This window comes from Salmo trutta, chromosome 21, assembly GCF_901001165.1.
Source record: "Salmo trutta chromosome 21, fSalTru1.1, whole genome shotgun sequence".
In the NCBI taxonomy this organism is placed as follows: Eukaryota; Metazoa; Chordata; class Actinopteri; order Salmoniformes; family Salmonidae; genus Salmo; species Salmo trutta.
The window spans coordinates 36,570,265-36,590,958 of record NC_042977.1 but is presented as its reverse complement, the minus strand read 5'-3'; the positions used below and the strand labels follow the sequence as shown (position 1 = coordinate 36,590,958).

The window sequence follows — 20,694 nt, the reverse complement described above, 5'->3', positions numbered from 1 at the left end:
AACCCCCATCTCCCCCTACTCCTCTGTCTGCCCCTTCCCCCATCTTCCCTCTCCATCTCAAGAGTTCACCTGGATTCACTTCAGCTAGCCCCCATGAACATCAGTAGTTCTGAGTCTGTAGCTTTGGCTGTGTATTCGCCTCTGAAAGGGAACAGAGTGTGTGATGTTATTTTTGCCACAAACTAGGGGAAAGTAGAAAGAACTGTGCAATACTGGGACACAATACTTGAACGGTGATAAATGCCAGAAGACTTGTCCTTGATGAAGATTTCTAATGTTTTCTTTCTGGAGGAGTACAATAACATGTTGACATTGAAGTTTTTTTTTATCCCCCAAAGTGTTGAGGTTGTACTTTTACTTGAAGAACTGACACAGCAGAAAAAAATGTTTATCCCCGAAGTGTTGAGGTTGTACTTTTACTTGAAGAACTGACACAGCAGAAATTTCAACTAGAGCACATATACCTGCCCTCAATAGCCTTTGTATAATTTTTGTAGTAAACCATTTAGGATGACTTTGGGCTCTATTCAATTCATATCCCGGAGTTTAGCGTGATTGAAATGTAAAGGCAATGTTTCGAGTTGGAGAAGACTGCATTCACGGTAAACACTGCATATGTTGGCTCCAGGGCGACTGGTGGTTCTTTTTCTAAAGAGAAACAACCCAAAAAACGAATCTATGAGCATGACGGCTCGGCACAATCAGAAATACAGATTGTATAGAGCCCTTTACTTTAAGAACAAGATCATTGTATTGGTCAATTATACACCAGGTCTAACTGAAATTTGCTTCCAGTTTTAGCCCTTCCGAAAGACACACACACATACATACACAGGTTTTAGAGAGGTGCGGGGGGCTGTCACACTGGGTGCCCAGGGAGCTGTTCTTTTTTGGGGGGGGGGGAGGGGGTATGTGTCTTGCTCAAGGGCACAACAGGTTGCAATGACATCTAGGATTTGATGCCAGCAACCCTCCGGTTGCCTGCTCACTTCCCGCCAGATTTTTCCCGTCGGTCCCGGGACTCGACCTGCCAAACCTCTGGCTGCTGGCATGCCTCTCTAACTGCTAGGCTACTTTACAACGCTAGTATGCTATTATCATGTTCACACAAATGAGACAAGAGCATAACACTCATCAAGGGCGTCAAACAAAATTCATTTATTCTCTTTCGAAAGACAAGAGTGCAAAATAATAGACAGTGACAAATAAGTGAGCATGTGTAGCTAAATGTATATCAATGATGTTGCCACACGCTGTCAACACATCCAAGCAACGTTTCCAGAACGCTTATTATTGTGTTTGCCTGTGTGGCCAGCCCGCACAGTGCTCTGTTCTATGGTAGTGAATGTTTATGTACATGTTCCGTATGTATGCACTGTATGTACACAATTTCAACAGGTAAAAAAAAACGATCTCACATGAAACAACCACAGGTAGGCTAGTTGAGTCTTTCTCGTCATCTCCTCTTATACAGTGCCTTTGGAAAGTATTCAAACCCCTTGACTTTTTCCACATTTTGTTACGTTACAGCCTTGTTCTAAAATGGATTAAATAAAAACTATTCCTCAGAAATCTACACACAATACCCCATAATGAAAAAGTGAAAAGAAGTTTAGACATTTTTGCAAATGTATTAAAAATAAAAAACATAAATACCTTATTCACATAAGTATTCAGACCGTTTGCTATGAGAAATTGAGCTCAGGTTCATCCTGTTTCCATTGATCCTCCTTGAGATATTTCTACAACTTGATTGGATTCCACCTGTGTTAAATTCAATTGATTGGACATGATTTGGAAAGGCACACACCTGTCTATACAACGTCCCGCAGTTGACAGTGCATGTCAGAGCAAAAACCAAGCCATGAAGTCAAAGGAATTGTCCGACACAATCTGAGACAGGATTGTGTCGAGGCAAAGATCTGGGGAAGGGTACCAAAAAATGTCTGCAGCATTGAAGTTTCCCAAGAACACAGTGGCCTCCATCATTCTTAAATGGACTCTTCCAAGAGCTGGCCGCCTGGCCAAACTGAGCAATCAGGGGAGAAGAGCAATGGTCAGGGTGGTGACCAAGAACCCGATGGTCACTTTGACAGAGCTCTAGAGTTCCTCTGTGAAGATGGGAGAAACTTCCAGAAGGACAACCATCTCTGCAGCACTCCACCAATCAGGCCTGTATGGTAGAGTGACCAGATGGAAGCCACTCCTCAGTAAACGGCATATGACAGCCACTTGTAGTTTGCCAAAAGGCACCTAAAGACTCTCAGACCATGAGAAACAAGATTATCTGGTCTGATGAAACCAAGATTGAACTCTTTGGCCTGAATGCCAAGCGTCACGTATGGAGGAAACCTGGCACCATCCCTACGGTGAAGCATGGTGGTGGCAGCATTATGCTTTTGGGATGTTTTTTAGCGGCAGGGACTGGGAGACTAGTCAGGATCGAGGCAAACATGAACGGAGCAAAGTACAGAGAGATCCTTGCTGAAAACCTGCTCCAGAGCACTCAGAACCTCAGACTGGGGCAAAGATTCACCTTCCAACAGGACAACGACCCTAAACACACAGCCAAGACAACGCAGGAGTGGCTTCGGGACAAGTCTCTGAGTGGCCCAGCCAGAGCCCAGACTTAAACCCGATCAAATCAAATCAAATTTTATTGGTCACATACACATGGTTAGCAGATGTTAATGCGAGTGTAGCGAAATGCTTGTGCTTCTAGTTCCGACCATGCAGTAATATCTAACAAGTAATCTAACAATTTCACAACAGCTACCTTATACACACAAGTGTAAAGGAATGAATAAGAATATGTACATATAAATATATGGAGAGCGATGGCCGAATGGCATAGGCAAGATGCAGTAGATGGTATAGAGTACAGTATATACATATGAGATGAGTAATGTAGGGTATGTAAACATTATATAAAGTGGAATTGTTTAAAGTCACTAGTGAGTCAGCATGTTGGCAGCAGCCTCTCAATGTTAGTGATGGCTGTTTAACAGTCTGATGGCCTTGAGATAGAAGCTGTTTTTCAGTCTCTCGGTCCGAGCTTTGATGCACCTGTACTGACCTCGCCTTCTGGATGATAGCGGGGTGAACAGGCAGTGGCTCGGGTGGTTGTTGTCCTTAATGATCCTTTTGGTCTTCCTGTGACATCGGGTGGTGTAGGTGTCTTGGAGGGCAGGTAGTTTGCCCCCGGTGATGCGTTGTGCAGACCTCACAACACTCTGGAGAGCCTTGCGGTTGTGGGCGGAGCAGTTGCCGTACCAGGCTGTGATACAGCCCGACAGGATGCTCTCGATTGTGCATCTGTAAAAGTTTGAGTGTTTTTGGTGACAAGCCAAATTTCTTCAGCCTCCTGAGTTTGAAGAGGCGCTGCTGCGCCTTCTTCACCACGCTGTCTGTGTGGGTGGAGCATTTCAGTTTGTCTGTGATGTGTACGCCGAGGAACTTAAAACTTTCCAACTTCTCCACTACTATCCCATCGATGTGGATAGGGGGGTGCTCCCTCTGCTGTTTCCTGAAGTCCACGATCATCTCCTTTGTTTTGTTGACGTTGAGTGTGAGGTTATTTTCCTGACACCACACTCCGAGGGCCCTCACCTCCTCCCTGTAGGCCGTCTCGTTGTTGTCGGTAATCAAGCCTACCACTCTAGTGTCATCTGCAAACTTGATGATTGAGTTGGAGGCGTGCATGGCCACGCAGTCATGGGTGAACAGCGAGTACAGGAGAGGGCTGAGAAAGCACAAAGTGGGGCCCCAGTGTTGAGGATCAGCGGGGTGGAGATGTTGTTTCCTACCTTCACCACCTGGGGGCGGCCCGTCAGGAAGTCCAGGACCCAGTTGCACAGGGCGGGGTTGAGACCCAGGGTCTGGAGCTTAATGACGAGTTTGGAGGGTACTATGATGTTAAATGCTGAGCTGTAGTCGATGAACAGCATTCTTACATAGGTATTCCTCTTGTCCAGTATTCCTCTTGTCGATCTAACTTCTCTGGAGAGACCTGAAAATGGCTGTGCAGCAATGCTCCCCATCCAACCTGACAGAGCTTGAGAGGATCTACTGAGAAGAATGGGAGAAACTCCCCAAATACAGGTGTGCCAAGCTTGTAGCGTCATACAAAAGAAGACTCGATGCTGTAATTGCTGCCAAAGGTGCTTCAACAAAGTACTGAGTAAATGGTCTAAATACTTATGTAAATGGAATATTTCCATTTTTTATTTAACACATTTGTCATTATGGGGTATTGTGTGTAGATTGATGAGGGAAGAAATGATTTACTCAATTTTAGAATAAGGCTGTAACGTAAGAAAATGTGAAAAATGTCAAGGGTTCTTAATACTTTCCGAAGGCACTGTATAATCTATATTCCTGTGTTCCTCTAGCAAGCCAATGTGCTCTGACTCAGCCTCAGTCAGCAGTTAGTGGAATGGGTACTACCAGTCTGGGGTTCTTGCCAGTCTGTGGCTTCTGCCAGTCTGTGGGTTTTGCCAGTCTGTGGATTCTGCCAGTCTGGGGATTCTGCCAGAGTTTTCCCTGTCAGGTCTGGGCCCTAGTTACAAGTATTCCTTACTTCTATTAATTTAGAGCTATTTACTTATCGCTAGGCTCTGCAGTAGCTGCATATATATAGGTAGAGCCTGTAGTTTATCCTGGTGAGGATAATCTCTTTGCCCTATTAAATAGGATCATGATTGAGTGCAGGGATGTTTAGCATTGAGTCAGTGTAGAGGAGAGTGTAGTGGGATAAGTGGCCAGATTCCATATAACCGCAAGACTTGAGTTTACATTCACTTTCAAAATAGCTCCTGTAATATATGACCTGCTCCAACCAAGTTCTCTCATCTATGGGATTATTGAGCACTACCTGCTCTACAGAAAAAAATAATCTCCAAAAGCAATACCTGATATAAAGGGATTATGCAGCAGCGACATTAAATCTGATCGGTATAAAAGGTGCATGGATGAGGCTTTTGTAAAGGGCATCGCATTGGAGATCACAGGAGAAGGATAGTATACCATAGCTTCCGGCCAATAAGAAGTAAATCCAGGACGTTGTTATTATAATTACATGAGCCTACTGGGCAAGTCTTATCTCTGCAAATCTATTTACTGTGTAACATCATGCTTTTAAACAGGGACTAGGTCTACATTAGATCTCTATCAGTCTCTACATAATCATTAGGTCTACATTAGATGTCTATCAGTCTCTACATAATCATTAGGTCTACATTAGATCTCTATCAGTCTACATAATCATTAGGTCTACATTAGATCTCTATCAGTCTCTACATAATCAGACACTACATGCCTCTTGGGTGTATTAATTTGTGACCAATTCTTTTCCATCTTGCACATTTTCCAATAACCGTTTTCCTACTTGATTCATTAATCTTTCTCCAATTTCACTCTTCATTGTTTTTTTCTCTCTCTCATTACGTAATGAGTCGTCTCGTATCCATCTCATCTTGCAATTCTGATGACTTCACCTCTCTTTCATTCTCTCCCCCTCAGGTACTGCCTCATTTCTAACCAGGTTGTCCTCTGCTCTCTCTCTCTCTCTCCTTTGTGTATCTTCCACTAGTCTTTCTTCCTCTACACTTCTCACCATCCTCCTCTTCCTTTTCCCCCTCCATAACTTATCTCCCATCCCCTGTTGTCCTCCTTCATTCTTCCCCTTTTCACACACCTCCCATCCCCTCTCACTGTCTGTCTGGTGTGTCACATTGCACTGAGGTCATGGCAGGAGCGGGATTTCTGTCGGAGGATCTTGCTCCCCCGGTGCCTGCTCATCTCCCTGTATTGGCCTCGGTCCCTGTCTCCTCGGCCGTAGGATCGTGGCACCAGGCCAGTCAGGAAGCGCTTGGCCTTGCTGGTCAGGCTCTCCCTGCGCCCCGCCCCGGGGTCCCCCTCCGTCCAGCCTGGTCCCACGCAGTCACCCCTGGCAGCCTTCACTGCCCCCTCCAGCAGCTCGGTGGTGCCGTGGTCCAGGGAGGCAGACAGCTCCAGATATTGGCAGTCATACATCATGGCACTGGAGTGGGCCTCTGGAACACAGAGAGAGGCGATGACAGCCATGTTTAGTGGAAAGGAAAAAAATCCTCAATCAGATCAGTTGGGCTTATCCTAATATCTACTACATATAACAGCTGATTGAATGGAGTCTTAACCTGTTAAGAGCGGAATGAAAATGACATTTTTTTTAATGGAGCTGAGCCTCAGCTGAGCCGATGCAGGGATGAGCCACAATAAGATGAGACCACCGTGAGATCATAGTGTTGTGGTGGCAGTGGCTGAGGTGGGAAGAGGAGAGAGGAGGGGAATAGAGAGCGAGCGAGAGAGAGAGCAAGAGGGAGAGAGAGAGCAGGGACAACGAAGGAGAGAGGGGGGAGGGGGTGACAGAGGAAGGAGGGGAGGAGGGGGTGTCAGGGGGAGGAGGGGGTGTCAGAGGGAGGAGGGAGTGAGGGGGTGAAAGAGCGAGGAGGGGGTGTCAGGGGGAGGAGGGGGTGTCAGAGGGAGGAGGGGTGAAAGAGGGAGGAGGGGTGACAGAGGGAGGAGGTCTAGGGATAAGGCATTAGAGAGAGAGCAGCAGATATTAAACAACAGCATTGTGTTATTAAAGATGGTTAGAGCTCAGTGAAAGCTGCTGAGGGGAGGACGGCTCATAATAATGGCTGGAACAAAGCGAATGGAATGGCATCAAACTATGTGTTGGATGTATTTGAAACCATTCCACCCATTCCGCTCCTGCCATTACCAAGAGCCTGTCCTCCCAAATTGAGGTGGTAGCGCTTCGACCCTCAATTAGCTAATGAATGAATAACACACACACATACATATATACATATATATACACATATACATATATACATACATATATATACATACACACATATATACATACATATATACATACATATATTTATATATACATATATACATACATTTATATATATATACATATATACATACATATATACATACACACATATATACATATATATATTTATATATACATATATATACATATATATATACATATATATATACATATATACATACATATACATACATATACATATATACATACACACACATACATATACATATATACACACACACACACACACACACACACACACACACACACACACACACACACATATATATATATATATATATATATATATATATATATATATATATACTGCTAAAAAAAATAAAGGGAACACTTAAACAACACATCCTAGATCTGAATGAAATAAATAATCTTATTAAAAACAAGTCAAAATGAGGCTCAGTGGTGTGTGTGGCCTCCACGTGCCTGTATGACCTCCCTACAACGCCTGGGCATGCTCCTGATGAGGTGGCGGCTGGTCTCCTAAGAGATCTCCTCCCAGACCTGGACCAAAGCATCCGCCAACTCCTGGACAGTCTGTGGTGCAACGTGGCATTGGTGGATGGAGCGAGACATGATGTCCCAGATGTGCTCAATTGGATTCAGGTCTGGGGAACAGGTGGGCCAGTCCATAGCATCAATGCCTTCCTCTTGCAGGAACTGCTGACACACTCCAGCCACATGAGGTCTAGCATTGTCTTGCATTAGGAAGAACCCAGGGCCAACCCCACCAGCATATGGTCTCACAAAGGGTCTGAGGATCTCATCTCGGTACCTAATGGCAGTCAGGCTACCTCTGGCGAGCACATGGAGGGCTGTGCGGCCCCCTAAAGAAATGCCACCCCACACCATGACTGACCCACCGCCAAACCGGTCATGCTGGAGGATGTTGCAGGCAGCAGAACGTTCTCCACTGCGTCTCCAGACTCTGTCACGTCTGTCACGTGCTCAGTGTGAACCTGCTTTCATCTGTGAAGAGCACAGGGCGCCAGTGGCGAATTTGCCAATCTTGGTGTTCTCTGGCAAATGCCAAACGTCCTGCACGGTGTTGGGCTGTAAGCACAACCCCCACCTGTGGATGTTGGGCCCTCATACCACCCTCATGGAGTCTGTTTCTGACCGTTTGAGCAGATACATGCACATTTGTGGCCTGCTGGAGGTCATTTTGCAGGGCTCTGGCAGTGCTTCTCCTGCTCCTCCTTGCACAAAGGCGGAGGTAGCGGTCCTGCTGCTGGGTTGTTGCCCTCCTACAGCCTCCTCCACATCTCCTGATGTACTGGCCTGTCTCCTGGTAGCGCCTCCATGCTCTGGACACTATGCTGACAGACACAGCAAACCTTCTTGCCACAGCTCACATTGATGTGCCATCCTGGATGAGCTGCACTACCTGAGCCACTTGTGTGGGTTGTAGACTCCATCTCATGCTACCACTAGAGTGAAAGCACCACCAGCATTCAAAAGTGACATCAGCCAGGAAGCATAGGAACTGAGAAGTGGTCTGTGGTCCCCACCTGCAGAACCACTTCTTTATTGGGGGTGTCTTGCTAATTGCCTATAATTTCCACCTGTTGTCTATTCCATTTGCACAACAGCATGTGAAATTTATTGTCAATCAGTGTTGCTTCCTAAGTGGACAGTTTGATTTCACAGAAGTGTGATTGACTTGGAGTTACATTGTGTTGTTTAAGTGTTCCCTTTATTTTTTTGAGCAGTGTATATATATATATATATATATATATATATATATATATATATATATATATATATATATACACACACACAGTGCATTCGGAAAGTATTCAGACCCCTAGCCTTTTTCCACAGGCTGTGGTTACGTTACAGCCTTATTCTATGATGATTAAATTGTTTTTTCCCTCGTAAATCTCACACAATACCCCATAATGACAAAGCGGTTTTAAAAAATAACTCTTTGCTATGAGACTTGAAATTGAGCTCAGGTGCATCCTGTTTCCATTTATCATCCTTGAGATGTTTCTACAACTTGGAGTTCACCTGTGGTAAATTAAATTGATTGGACATGATTTGGAAAGGCACACCCCTGTCTATATAATGTCCCACAGTTGAACTTGAATGTCAGAGCAAAAACCGAGTCATGAGGTCGAAGGAATTGTCCATAGAGCTCCGAGACAGGATTGTGTCGAGGCACATATCTGGGGAAGAGTACCAAAATCATTCTGCAGAATTGAAGGTCCCCAAGAACACAGTGGCCTCTATCATTCTTAAATTGAAGAAGTTTGGAACCACCAAGACTCTTCCTTGGGCTGGCCGCCTGGCCAAACTGAGCAATCAGGGGAGAAGGGCCTTGGTCAGGGAGGTGAACAAGAACCCGATGGTACATTTTTGTTATTTATTTAACCTTTAATTAACTAGGCAAGTCAGTTAAGAACAAATTCTTATTTACAATGACGGCCTACCAAAAGGCAAAAGGTCTCCTTCCGGGGACTGGGGCTGGGATTAAAAATATAGGACAAAACACACATCACGACAAGAGAGACAACACAAAACTACATAAAGTGAGACCTAAGACAACAACATAGCATGGCAGCAACACATGACAACACATTATGGTAGCAACACAACATTACAACAACATGTTAGCAACACAACATGGCAGCAGCACAACATGGTAGCAGCACAAAACATGGTACAAACATTATTGGGCACAGACAACAGCACAAAGGGCAAGAAGGTAGAGACAACAATACATCACATAAAGCAGCCACAACTGTCCAGTTTCAGTGTTTGTTGCAGCTCATTCCAGTCGCTAGCTGCAGTGGTCACTCTGACAGAGCTCCAGAATTACTTTGTGGAGATGGGAGAACCTTCCAGAAGGACAACCATCTCTGCAGCACTCCACCAATCAGACCTTTATGGTTGAGTGGCCAGACGGAAGCCACTTCTCAGTAAAAGGCACATGATAGCCTGCATGGAGTTTGCCAAAAGGCACCTAAAGACTCAGACCATGAGAAACAAGATTCTCTAGGTCTGAGATTGATCAGCAATTGATTAGTTGCTCAGCCCCCACCTTGTTGCTGCGCCCTCAACTTCCGGACTTGTCTCAGTGCTGTTGTGCTGTTTGTTGCTACTTGGCTATTTGCCAAACCTTTTGGGTTTTACTTTTAATACATTTACCAACATCTTAGTTTTTTCCTCGCTCAACTTTTTCACACCAGACGCTTTATCTGCACATGGTTCTACAGGACCTCCATCAGCCGAAGCTAAGTAGTAACATTAACACTATGCCATCTAATTGCAGTCGCTGTACTCATAATATACAGGAGAACTATCGCCTTATGGTGAGGATACCCATGTTGCAAGCACAGCTTCAGATGCAATCGTTAGGCAAGGGCAATTTAAGTGTAGGAAAGGATGAAATAGCGTCTGTGCCACCAGTAAGTACAGATAGTAGTATAAATCCCCCCCGCACAGTCCCCGCAGCCGGACAATTTTCTCAAGAGTTCTGGAAAGAAATGGTGTCGGCATACTCAACCGGTATCGCTCATTCAGCCGACAGAAACTTTCAACCGGTTCTCCCCATTAAGCAACAAGTCGGAGTCAGAGGCCGAGCCTTCTCAGGTCTCTCCTCCACCCGTTACTGGGTCTGAGCTGCCGAAGCCTCCCACCATTAGCTCTGACGAATTGAAAACCCTAATCATTGGCGACTCTTTTACCCGCAATATTATACTTAAAAAGAATACACTGCTTACCAGGGGGCAGGGCTACCGATGTAAAGGCTAATCTGAAGATGGTGCTGGCTAGGGCTAAAACTGACTAGTGTAGAGATGTAGGTTGGGCAAAACAAAACATGGTGGTGTTCGCCTTAGCAATCTCACTGGAATAAAGACCTCCTCCATTCCTGTCATTATTGAAAGAGATTGTGATACCTCACGTCTCAAAATAGGGTTAATTAATGTTAGATCCCTCACTTCCAAGGCAGTCATAGTCAAAGAACAAATCACTGATCATAATCTTGATGTGATTGGCCTGACTGAAACATGGCTCAAGCCTGATGAATTTATAGGGTTAAATGAGGCCTCGCCTCTTAGTTACACTAGTGACCATATCCCCCGCGCATCCCGCAAAGGCGGAGGTGTTGCTAACATTTATGACAGCAATTTCAATTTACAATCCAATTTACAGCCTACTCAATCATTTTTATAGCTACTGTTTACAGGCCTCGTGGGCAGTATACAGCGTTCTTCACTGAGTTCCCTGAATTCCTATCAGACCTTGTATTCATGGCAGATATTATTCAAATTTTCGGTGACTTTAATATTCACATGGCTTTCGGAGCCATTATCGACTCAATGGATTTTGTCCAACATGTCTCCGGACCTACTCATTGCCACAGTCATACCCTGGATCTAGTTTTGTCCCGTGGAATACATATTGTGGATCTTAATGTTTTTTCTCATAATCCTGGACTATCGGACCACCATTTTATTATGTTTGCAATTGCAACAAATAATCTTCTCAGACCCCAACCAAGGATCATCAAATGCCGTGCTATAAATTCTCAAACAACCCAAAGATTCCTAGATGCCCTTCCAGACTCCCTCCGCCTACCCAAAGACGTCGGAGTACAAAAATCGGTTAACCTAACTGAGGATCTTAATTTAACCTTGCGTAATACCCTAGATTTTGTCGCACCCCTAAAAACAAGAAACATTTGTCACAAGAAATTTGCTCCCTGGTATATAGAAAATACCCGAGTCCCAAAGCAAGCTTCCAATAAATTGGAACGAAAATGGTGCTCCGCCAAACTGGAAGTCTTCCGACTAGCTTGGAAAGACAGTACCGTGCAATATCGAAGAGCCCTCACTGCTGCTTGATCCTCCTATTTTTCCAACCTAATTGAGGAGAATAAGATACTGTCACCAAGCTAACTAAAAAGCAGCATTAAACAAGAGAGGATAGCTTTCATTTCAGCAGTGGTAAATTCATGAACTTCTTCGATGAAAAGATCATGATCAGTAGAAAGCAAATTACACACTCCAATTTGAATCTTCGTATTTCTCCAAAGCTCAGTAGTCCTGAGTTTGCTCAGAACTCCCAGGACCTAGGATCAATGGAGACGCTCAAGTTTTTTAATCCTGCATTTCTTGACACATTCATGAAAATAGTAATGGACTCTAAACCGTCAAGCTGCATACTACACCTTATTCCAACTAAACCACTGAAAGAGCTATTTCCTGTGCTTGGCCCTCCTGTGTTGAACATAATAAATGACTCCCTATCAACTGGATGTGTACCAGTAGTAAAGCCTGTCTTGAAAAAGCCAAACGTTGACCCGGAAAATGTAAAAAACTATCGGACTATATCGAATATCCCATTCCTCAATATTTTGTTGTTGAAAAAGCTGTTTTGCAGCAACTCACTGCCTTCCTGAAGACAAATAATGTATACGAAATGCTTCAGTCTTCAGTCTGGTTTTAGACCCCATCATAGCACTGCGACTGCACTCGTGAAGGTGGTAAATGACCTTTTAATGGTGTCAAACCAAGGCTCTGCATCTGTCCTCGTGCTCCTAGACCTTAGTGTTGCTTTTGACACCATCGATCACCACATTCTTTTGTAGAGATTAGAAACCCTAACTGGTCTACACGGACAAATTCTTGCCTGGTTTAGATCTTATCTGTCAGAAAGATATCAGTCTCTGTGGATGGTTTGTCCTCTGACAAATCAACTGTAACTTTTCTTAAGGTTCTGTTTTAGGACCACTATTGTTTTCACTATATATTCTACCTCTTGGTGATGTCGTTCGTATACATAATGTCAACTTTCACTGCTATGCGGACAACACTTGGCTGTATATTTCGAAGCCACAAAATTGCCTACCCTGGAAGCCTGTGTTCCAGACATAAGGAAGTGGATGTCGGCAAATGTTTTACTTTTAAACTCGGACAAAACAGAGATGCTAGTTCTAGGTCCCAAGAAACAAAGAGATCTGCTGTTGGATCTGACAATTCATATAGATTTTATTTTACCTTTATTTAAATAGGCAAGTCATTTAAGAACAAATTCTTATTTACAATGATGGCCTACACCAGCCAAACCCGGACAATGCTGGGCCAAATTTGCACCACCCTATGGGACTCCCAATTACGGCCAGTTGTGATACAGCCTGGATTCAAACCAGGGTGTCTGTAGTGACACCTCAAGCACTGAGATGCAGTACCTTAGACCGCTGAGCCACTTGATAGTTGTACAGTCGTCTCAAATAAAACTGAAAGACCTTGGCGTTACTCTGGACACTGATCTCTCTTTTGACGAACATATCAAGAATATCTCAAGGACAGCGGTTTTTTCATATTCGTAACATTGCAAAAATCTGAAACTTTTTGTCCAAAAATTATGCAGAAAAGCTAATCCATGCTTTTGTCACTTCTAGATTAGACTACTGCAATGCTGTACTCTCTGGCTACCCAGATAAAGCACTAAATACACTTCTGTCAGTGCTAAACATGGCTGCTAGAATTACTCCAGTGCTAGCCTCTATTAGCTTCTTGTCAAGGCTAGGGCTAATTTAAAACTTGTTAGGGCTAGGGTCCTTTCCGCCTGACTGACGTGCTCAAAGTAAACTGCCTGTTGCTCAGGCCCTGAAGCCAGGATATGCATATAATTGGTACCATTGAAACGAAGACACTTTTGAAGTTTGAAGAAATGTTAAAATAATGTAGGCGACTATAACACAATAGATATGGTAGGACAAAATCCAAAGAAAAACCAACATACATTTTTCTTGAAATGAAATCTAGCTCCCAGTATGCAATTCCTATGGCTTACACTGGGTGTCAGTAGTCTTTGTTCAAGGTTTCAGGCTTGTTTCTTCCAAAATGAGTAAGAATTATGAGTTTTACTACAGGGATACAGACTTGGAAACTCATGTATGCGCACGTGACGAGGAGGAGACGCACCTGCTAATATTGTTTTCCTATTGAACATACTTCTTTCCATATGAAATATTATAGTTTAATTACATTTTAGGGTATCTGAGGATTAAATAGAAACGTATTTTGACTTGTTTTAACAAAGTTTAGCGGTAGTTTTTTGGATTCCTTTCTCTGCATGTTGAACGAGTGGATTACTCAAATCGATGGTGCCAACTAAACAGACTTTTTGGGATATAAAGAATATAAAGAAGGATTTTATCTAACAAAACGACACTACATTTTGCAACTGGGATTTTCAAAAAGTAAGTGAATGTTTAAATCGCTATTTGTGAATTTATGAAACCTGTGCTGGTGGAAAAATATTTTGATGTTGGGCGCCGTCCTCAAACAATCGCATGGCATGCTTTCGCTGTAAAGCCTACTGTAAATCAGACAGTGTAGTTAGATTAACAAGAATTTAAGTTTTTAAACGATATAAGCACTTGTATGTACCTAAATGTTTAATATCCATAATTATTTTTTCAACGGAAGTGGTCCCGCTAGCGGGATGCCTAGCCTTATTAATTAAAGGTTTTACTGCTAACCTACAAAACATTACATGGGCTTTGCTACCTATAACTCCGATTTGGTCCTGCTGTACATACACTGAGGGAAAAAAGTATTTGATCCCCTACTGAAAACAGAGGTATTTGGACATAAATATGGAGAATTTCGAACAAAAATGACATTTCTTGTGGAAGTAGGAGTCCTGGGAGTGCATTCTGACGAAGATCAGCAAAGGTAAGAGAATATTTATAATACTAATTCTGAGTTTAGTTGACCCCAGAACTTGGCGGGTATCTATATAGCTTGCTTTGATGGCGAGCTATGTACTCAGAATATTGAAAAATGTGCTTTCTCCGTAAAGCTATTTTAAAATCTGACACAGCGGTTGCATTAAGGAGAAGTATATCTATAATAATTTCAATAACTGTTGTACATTTTATCAATGTTTATGATGAGTATTTTTGTAAATTGATGTGCACATTCACCGGAAGTTTTCGTGGGAATACATTTTCTGAACATCACGCGCCAATGTAAAATGTTTTTTTTTTATATAAATATGAACTTTATCGAGCAAAACATACATGTATTGTGTAACATAAAGTCCTATGAGGCCCATATGATGAAGATCATCAAAGGTTAGTGAATATTTTAGCTGTATTTTTGGTTTTTGTGATGCATGTCCTTGCTTGGAAAATAACTGTGTGGTTTTTCTTGTGAAGTTTATGTCCTAACATAATGTAATTTTATGCTTTCTTTTTGAAATCGGACAATGTGGTTAGATTAACGAGAAGTTTATCTTTAAAATGATGTAAAATAGTTGATTGTTTGAGAAAATGAAATTATGAGATTTTTGCTGTTTTGTATTTCGCGCCATGCTATTTCACTGGCTGTTGAATAGTGTGTCCCGCAGGTGGAACGGTAGCGTCCCACCTAGCCCATAGAAGTTAAAGGGAGTGCTCCTAATCTCAGCTTGTTACTTGTATAAAAGACACCTATCGACAGAAGCAGTCAATCAATCAGATTCCAAACTCTCCACTATGACCAAGACCAAAGAGCGCTCCAAGGATGTCAGGGACAAGATTGTAGACCTACACAAGGCTTGAATGGGCTACAAGACCATCGCCAAGCAGCTTGGTGAGAAGGTGACAACAATTGGTGTGATTATTCGCAAATGGAAGAAACACAAAAGAACTGTCAATCTCCCTCAGCCTGGGGCTCCATGCAAGATCTCACCTTGTGGAGTTGCAATGATCATGAGAATGGTGAGGAATCAGCCCAGAACTACATGGGAGGATCTTGTCAATGATCTCAAGGCAGCTGGGACCATAATCACCAAGAAAACAGTTGGTAACACACTATGCCCTGAAGGACTGAAATCCTGCAGTGCCCGCAAGGTCCCCCTGCTCAAGAAAGCACATATACATGCTCGTCTGAAGTTTGCCAATGAACATCTGAATGATTCAGAGGACCTGGGTGAAAGTGTTGTGGTAAGATGAGACCAAAATGTAGCTCTGGTATCAACTCAACTCGCCGTGTTTGGAGGAGGAGGAATGCTGCCTATGACCCCAAGGAAACCATCCCCACCGTCAAACATGGAGGTGGAAACATTATGCTTTGGGGGTGTTTTTCTGCTAAGGGGACAGGACAACTTCACCGCATCAAAGGGACGATGGACGGGGCCATGTACCGTCAAATCTTGGGTGAGAACCTCCTTCCCTCAGCCAGGGCATTGAAAATGGGTCGTGATTGGGTATTCCAGCATGACAATGACCCGAAACACACGGCCAAGGCAACAAAGGAGTGGCTCAAGAAGAAGCACATTAAGGTCCTGGAGTGGCCTAGCCAGTCTCCAGACCTTAATCCCATAAAAAATCTGTGGAGGGAGCTGAAGGTTCGAGTTGCCAAATGTCAGCCTCGAAACCTTAATGACTTGGAGAAGATCTGCAAAGAGGAGTGGGACAAAATCCCTTCTGAGATGTGTGCCAACCTGGTGGCCAACTACAAGAAACGTCTGACCTCTGTGATTGCCAACAAGGGTTTTGCCACCAAGTACTAAGTCATGTTTTGCAGAGGGGTCAAATACTTATTTCCCTCATTAAAATGCAAATCAATTTATTACATTTTTGACATGCGTTTTCAGGATTTTTTGGTTGCTATTTTGTCTCTCACGGTTCAAATAAACCTACCATTAAAATTATAGACTGATCATTTCTTTGTCAGTGGGCAAACGTACAAAATCAGCAGGGGATCAAATACTTTTTTCCCTCACTGTACCTAAACGTATGCTACGGTCACAAGACGCAGGCCTCCTTATTGTCCATAGAATTTCTAAGCAAACTGCTGGAGGCAGGGCTTTCTCCTATAGACCTCCATTTTTATGGAATTATCTGATTATCCATGTGAGAGACGCAGACTCAGTCTTGACCTTTAAGTCTTTACTGAAGACTCATCTCTTCAGTAGGTCCTATGATTGAGTGTAGTCTGGCCCAGAGGTGCGAAGGTGAACGGCAAGGCACTGGAGCGATGAACGGCTGTCCCCTGGGATTCTTCCATGCCCTCCGTAGGAGGGGTGCATCACTTGAGTAGGTTGAGTCACAGACATGATCTTCCTGTCCGGGTTTTGCACCCCCTCAGGCTTTTGCGGTGGGGGAGATCTTCGTGGGCTATACTCAGCATTGTCTCAGGGTTGTAAATTGGTGGTCTGTTGATATCCCTCTAGTGGTGTGGGGGCTGTGCTTTGGCAAAGTGGATGGGGTTATATCCTGCCTGGTTGGCCCTGTCCGGGGGTATCCGTCTCAGTCTCAAGTATCTATGCTGCAATAGTCTATGTTCCGGGGGGCTAGGGTCAGTCTGTTATATCTGGTGTAATTCTCCTGTCTTATCAGGTGTCCTGTGTGAATTTAAGTATGCTCCCTCTAATTCTCTCTCTCCCTCCCGGAGGACCGGAGCTCTAGGATCATGCCTCAGCCTGATAACTCCTGTCACCCAGTCCACCTGGTCGTGCTGCTGCTCCAGTTTCAACTGTTCTGCCTGTGGCTAGGGAACCCTGACCTGTTTACCGGACATGCTACCTTGTCACGGACCTGCTGTTTTCGAATCTCTCTCTACCTCACCTGCTGTCTTGACCTCTGAATGCTTGGCTATGAAAAGCCAACTGACATTTACTCCTGAGGTACTGACCTGTTGCACCCACTACAACCACTGGGATTAGTATTTTACCCTGCTGGTCATCTATGAACGTTTGAACATCTTGAAGAACAATCTGGCCTTAAATGGCCATGTGCTCTTATAATCTCCACGATGCACAGCCAGAACTGGACTGGCCACGCCTCAGAGCCTGGTTCCTCTCTAGGTTTCTTCCTAGGGTCCTTCCTTTCTAGGGTGTTTTTCCTAGCCAACGTGCTTCTACATATGCATTGCTTGCTGTTTGGAGTTTTAGGCTGGGTTTCTGTATAGGCCTTTGTGACATCTGCTGATGTAAAAAGGGCTTTCTAAATACATTTGATTGATTGAACTCTTTGGCCTGAATGCCAAGGGTAGCGTCTGGAGGAAACCTGGCACCATCCTTACAGTGAAACATGGTGGTGGCAGCATCATGCTGAGGGGATGTTTTTCAGCGGCAGGGACTGGGAGACTAGTCAGGATTGAGGGAATAATGAACGGAGTAAATTCCATAGAAATCCTTGATGAAAACCTGCTCCAGAGCACTCAGGACCTCAGGCTGGGGTGAAGGTTCACCTTACAACAAGACAACGACTCTAAGCACACAGCCAAGACAACGCAGGAGTGGCCTTGGGACAAGTCTCTGAATGTCCTTTAGTGGCCCAGCCAGAGTCGGGACTTGAACCCGATCGAACATCTCTGGAAAGATTGGAAAATAGCTGTGCAGTGATGCTACCCATCCAACCTGACAGAGTTTGAGAGGATCTGCAGAGAAGAATGGGAGAAACTCCTCAAATACAGGTGTGCCAAGCTTGTAGCGTCATACCCAAGAAGACTTGAGGCTGTAATCACTGCCGAAGGTGATTCAACAAAGTACTGAATACTTATGTAAATGTAATATTTCCGTTTATGGGTTTTAATACATTTGCAAAAATGTCTAAAAACCTGTTTTTGCTTTGACATTATGGGGTATTGTGTGTTGATTGATGAGGGATAAAAACGATTTAATCAATTTTAGAATAAGGCTGTAACGTAACAAACTGTGTAAAAGGTCAAGGGGTCTGAATACTTTCCGAATGCACTGTATATATACATAGTAAGAGAAAGAAAAGGGAGAGAGAAATAAATGTGCCACAGTAATACCATAAATACATTTTATGACCTAAACCCATATCTCAACCACAGGCACTAAACAATACAGTCAATGTTAAGTAGTCCACCAGCCAGGCAAGTTTTCTTCCTTATTCAGGCTCAAATATCGGACAGGGAGTCAGGGCTCAGAATACCGTAGATCGATGGATACAAAAGACAGATGTAGCATTTCCACATCGATGACCACATCATTACTGTGGTTTTCTCTGTCTCTCTCTCTCTCACTCACTCACACACAACACACACACACACACACACACACACACACACACACACACACACACACACACACACACACACACACACACACACACACACACACACACACACTTCCATTCTCTTCTGGACAACCTATACTAAACAAAAAATGTTTCACCCAAAACAAAAGGTCTCACACCCACACTGTACACAAATACCGTCTCTCACAACTGGCTCGACTTAATCACTTTTATTCACACGCCCCTGCAGTCATTTCTCCTCTCTCTTCTCTGACGCTCCTTATCACAGCTTTCCACACATGGCACAGGCAGTGTCACCCCCCCCCCACACACACACACTGAGCGGGGAGAGAGAGGTGTGAGAGTGTGTGCATGTGATTGCCGGCTAGTGTTTGTAAGTTTGTGTGGGTGCGCGTGTGTGGGTGCTTGCATGAGTGTAAAGATAGTGACACCAGTCCTCTGTGCTAGAGAGATAATCCAAATAACAACAGAAGACAGGAGGCATACAGTTGAATTCCCCCAGCAGGGGATGAGGTAGGAGGGAGAGCTACATGTCCATAAACACCTCTACAAGTACGTAGAGGTCACTGCTTTCATTGATAGAATAATATTAAAAGGGTTTTCTGTTGCTTACTGTAGGCTATGTGACTATGAGTTTTGCATTGTAATCACGGAAATGTATACAGAGACAGTTGCCATAGCAGTTGCCATACCAGGCGGTGATGCACTGGTCAGGATGCTCTCGATGGTGCAGCTGTAGAACTTTTTGAGGATCTGGGGACCCATGACAAACCTTTTCAGTCTCCTGTGGGGGAAATGGTGTTGTCATGCCTTGTTCACGACTGTCTTGGTGTGTTTGGACCATGATAGTTTGTTGGTGATGTGGACACCAAGGAACTTGAAACTCTCGACCCGCTCTACTACAGCCCCATCGATGTTAATGGGGGCCTGTTTGGCCCTCCTTTTCTTGTAGTCCACGATCAGCTCCTTTGTCTTGCTCACATTGAGGGAGACGTTGTTGTCCTCGCACCACACTGCCAGGTCTCTGACCTCCTCCCTATAGAATGTCTCATTGTTGTCTGTGATGAGGACTACCACTGTTGTGTTGTCAGTAAACTTAATGATGGTGTTGGAGTCGTGCTTGGCCATGTAGTCGTGGGTGAACAGGGAGTACAGGAGGGGACTAAGCACGCACCTCTGAGGGACCCCAGTGTTAAGGATAAGTGTGGCAGATGTGTTGTTGCTTATCCTTACCACCTGGGGGCAGCCAGTCAGGAAGTCCAGGATCTAGTTGCAGAGGGAAGTGTTTAGTCCCAGGGTCCTTAGCTTAGTGATGAGATTTGTGGGCACTATGGTGTTGAACGCTGAGCTGTAGTCAACGAACAGCATTCTCACATATGTGTTCCTTTTTCCAGGTGGGAAAGGGCAGTGTGGAGTGTGAATGAGATTGTGTCATCTGTGGATCTTTTGGGGCGGTATGCGAATTGGAGTAGATGTAGGGTTTCCAGGATGATGGTGTTGATGTGAGTCATGACCAGCCTTTCAAAGCACTTCATTGCTACGGATGTGAGTGCTACGGGGCAGTAGTCATTTAGGCAGGTTACCTTTGCTATCTTGGAAACAGGGACTATGGTGGTCTGCTTGAAACATGTAGGTATTACAGACTCAGTCAGGGAGAGGTTGAAAATATCAGTTCAGATACTTGCCAGCTGGTCTGCGCGTGTTCTGAGTACACATCCTGGTATTCCGTCCGGCCCTCGGCCTTGTGAATGTTGACCTGTTTAAAGGTCTTGCTCAC

At 44.1% G+C, this 20,694-nt stretch overlaps 1 protein-coding gene across 1 annotated transcript in view; it reads right to left on the bottom strand.

Moving 5' to 3' along the window:
- Positions 1-5,356: 5,356 nt before the first annotated feature.
- Positions 5,357-20,694, bottom strand: part of LOC115157333 (GTP-binding protein REM 2-like) — a 31,045-nt gene continuing 15,707 nt past the window's right edge. Inside the window, exon 5 of the mRNA XM_029705504.1 lies at positions 5,357-6,053. Coding sequence (XP_029561364.1) covers positions 5,728-6,053 — 326 coding nt within the window. The 3' untranslated portion in view covers positions 5,357-5,727. The remainder of the gene's footprint in view (positions 6,054-20,694) is intronic.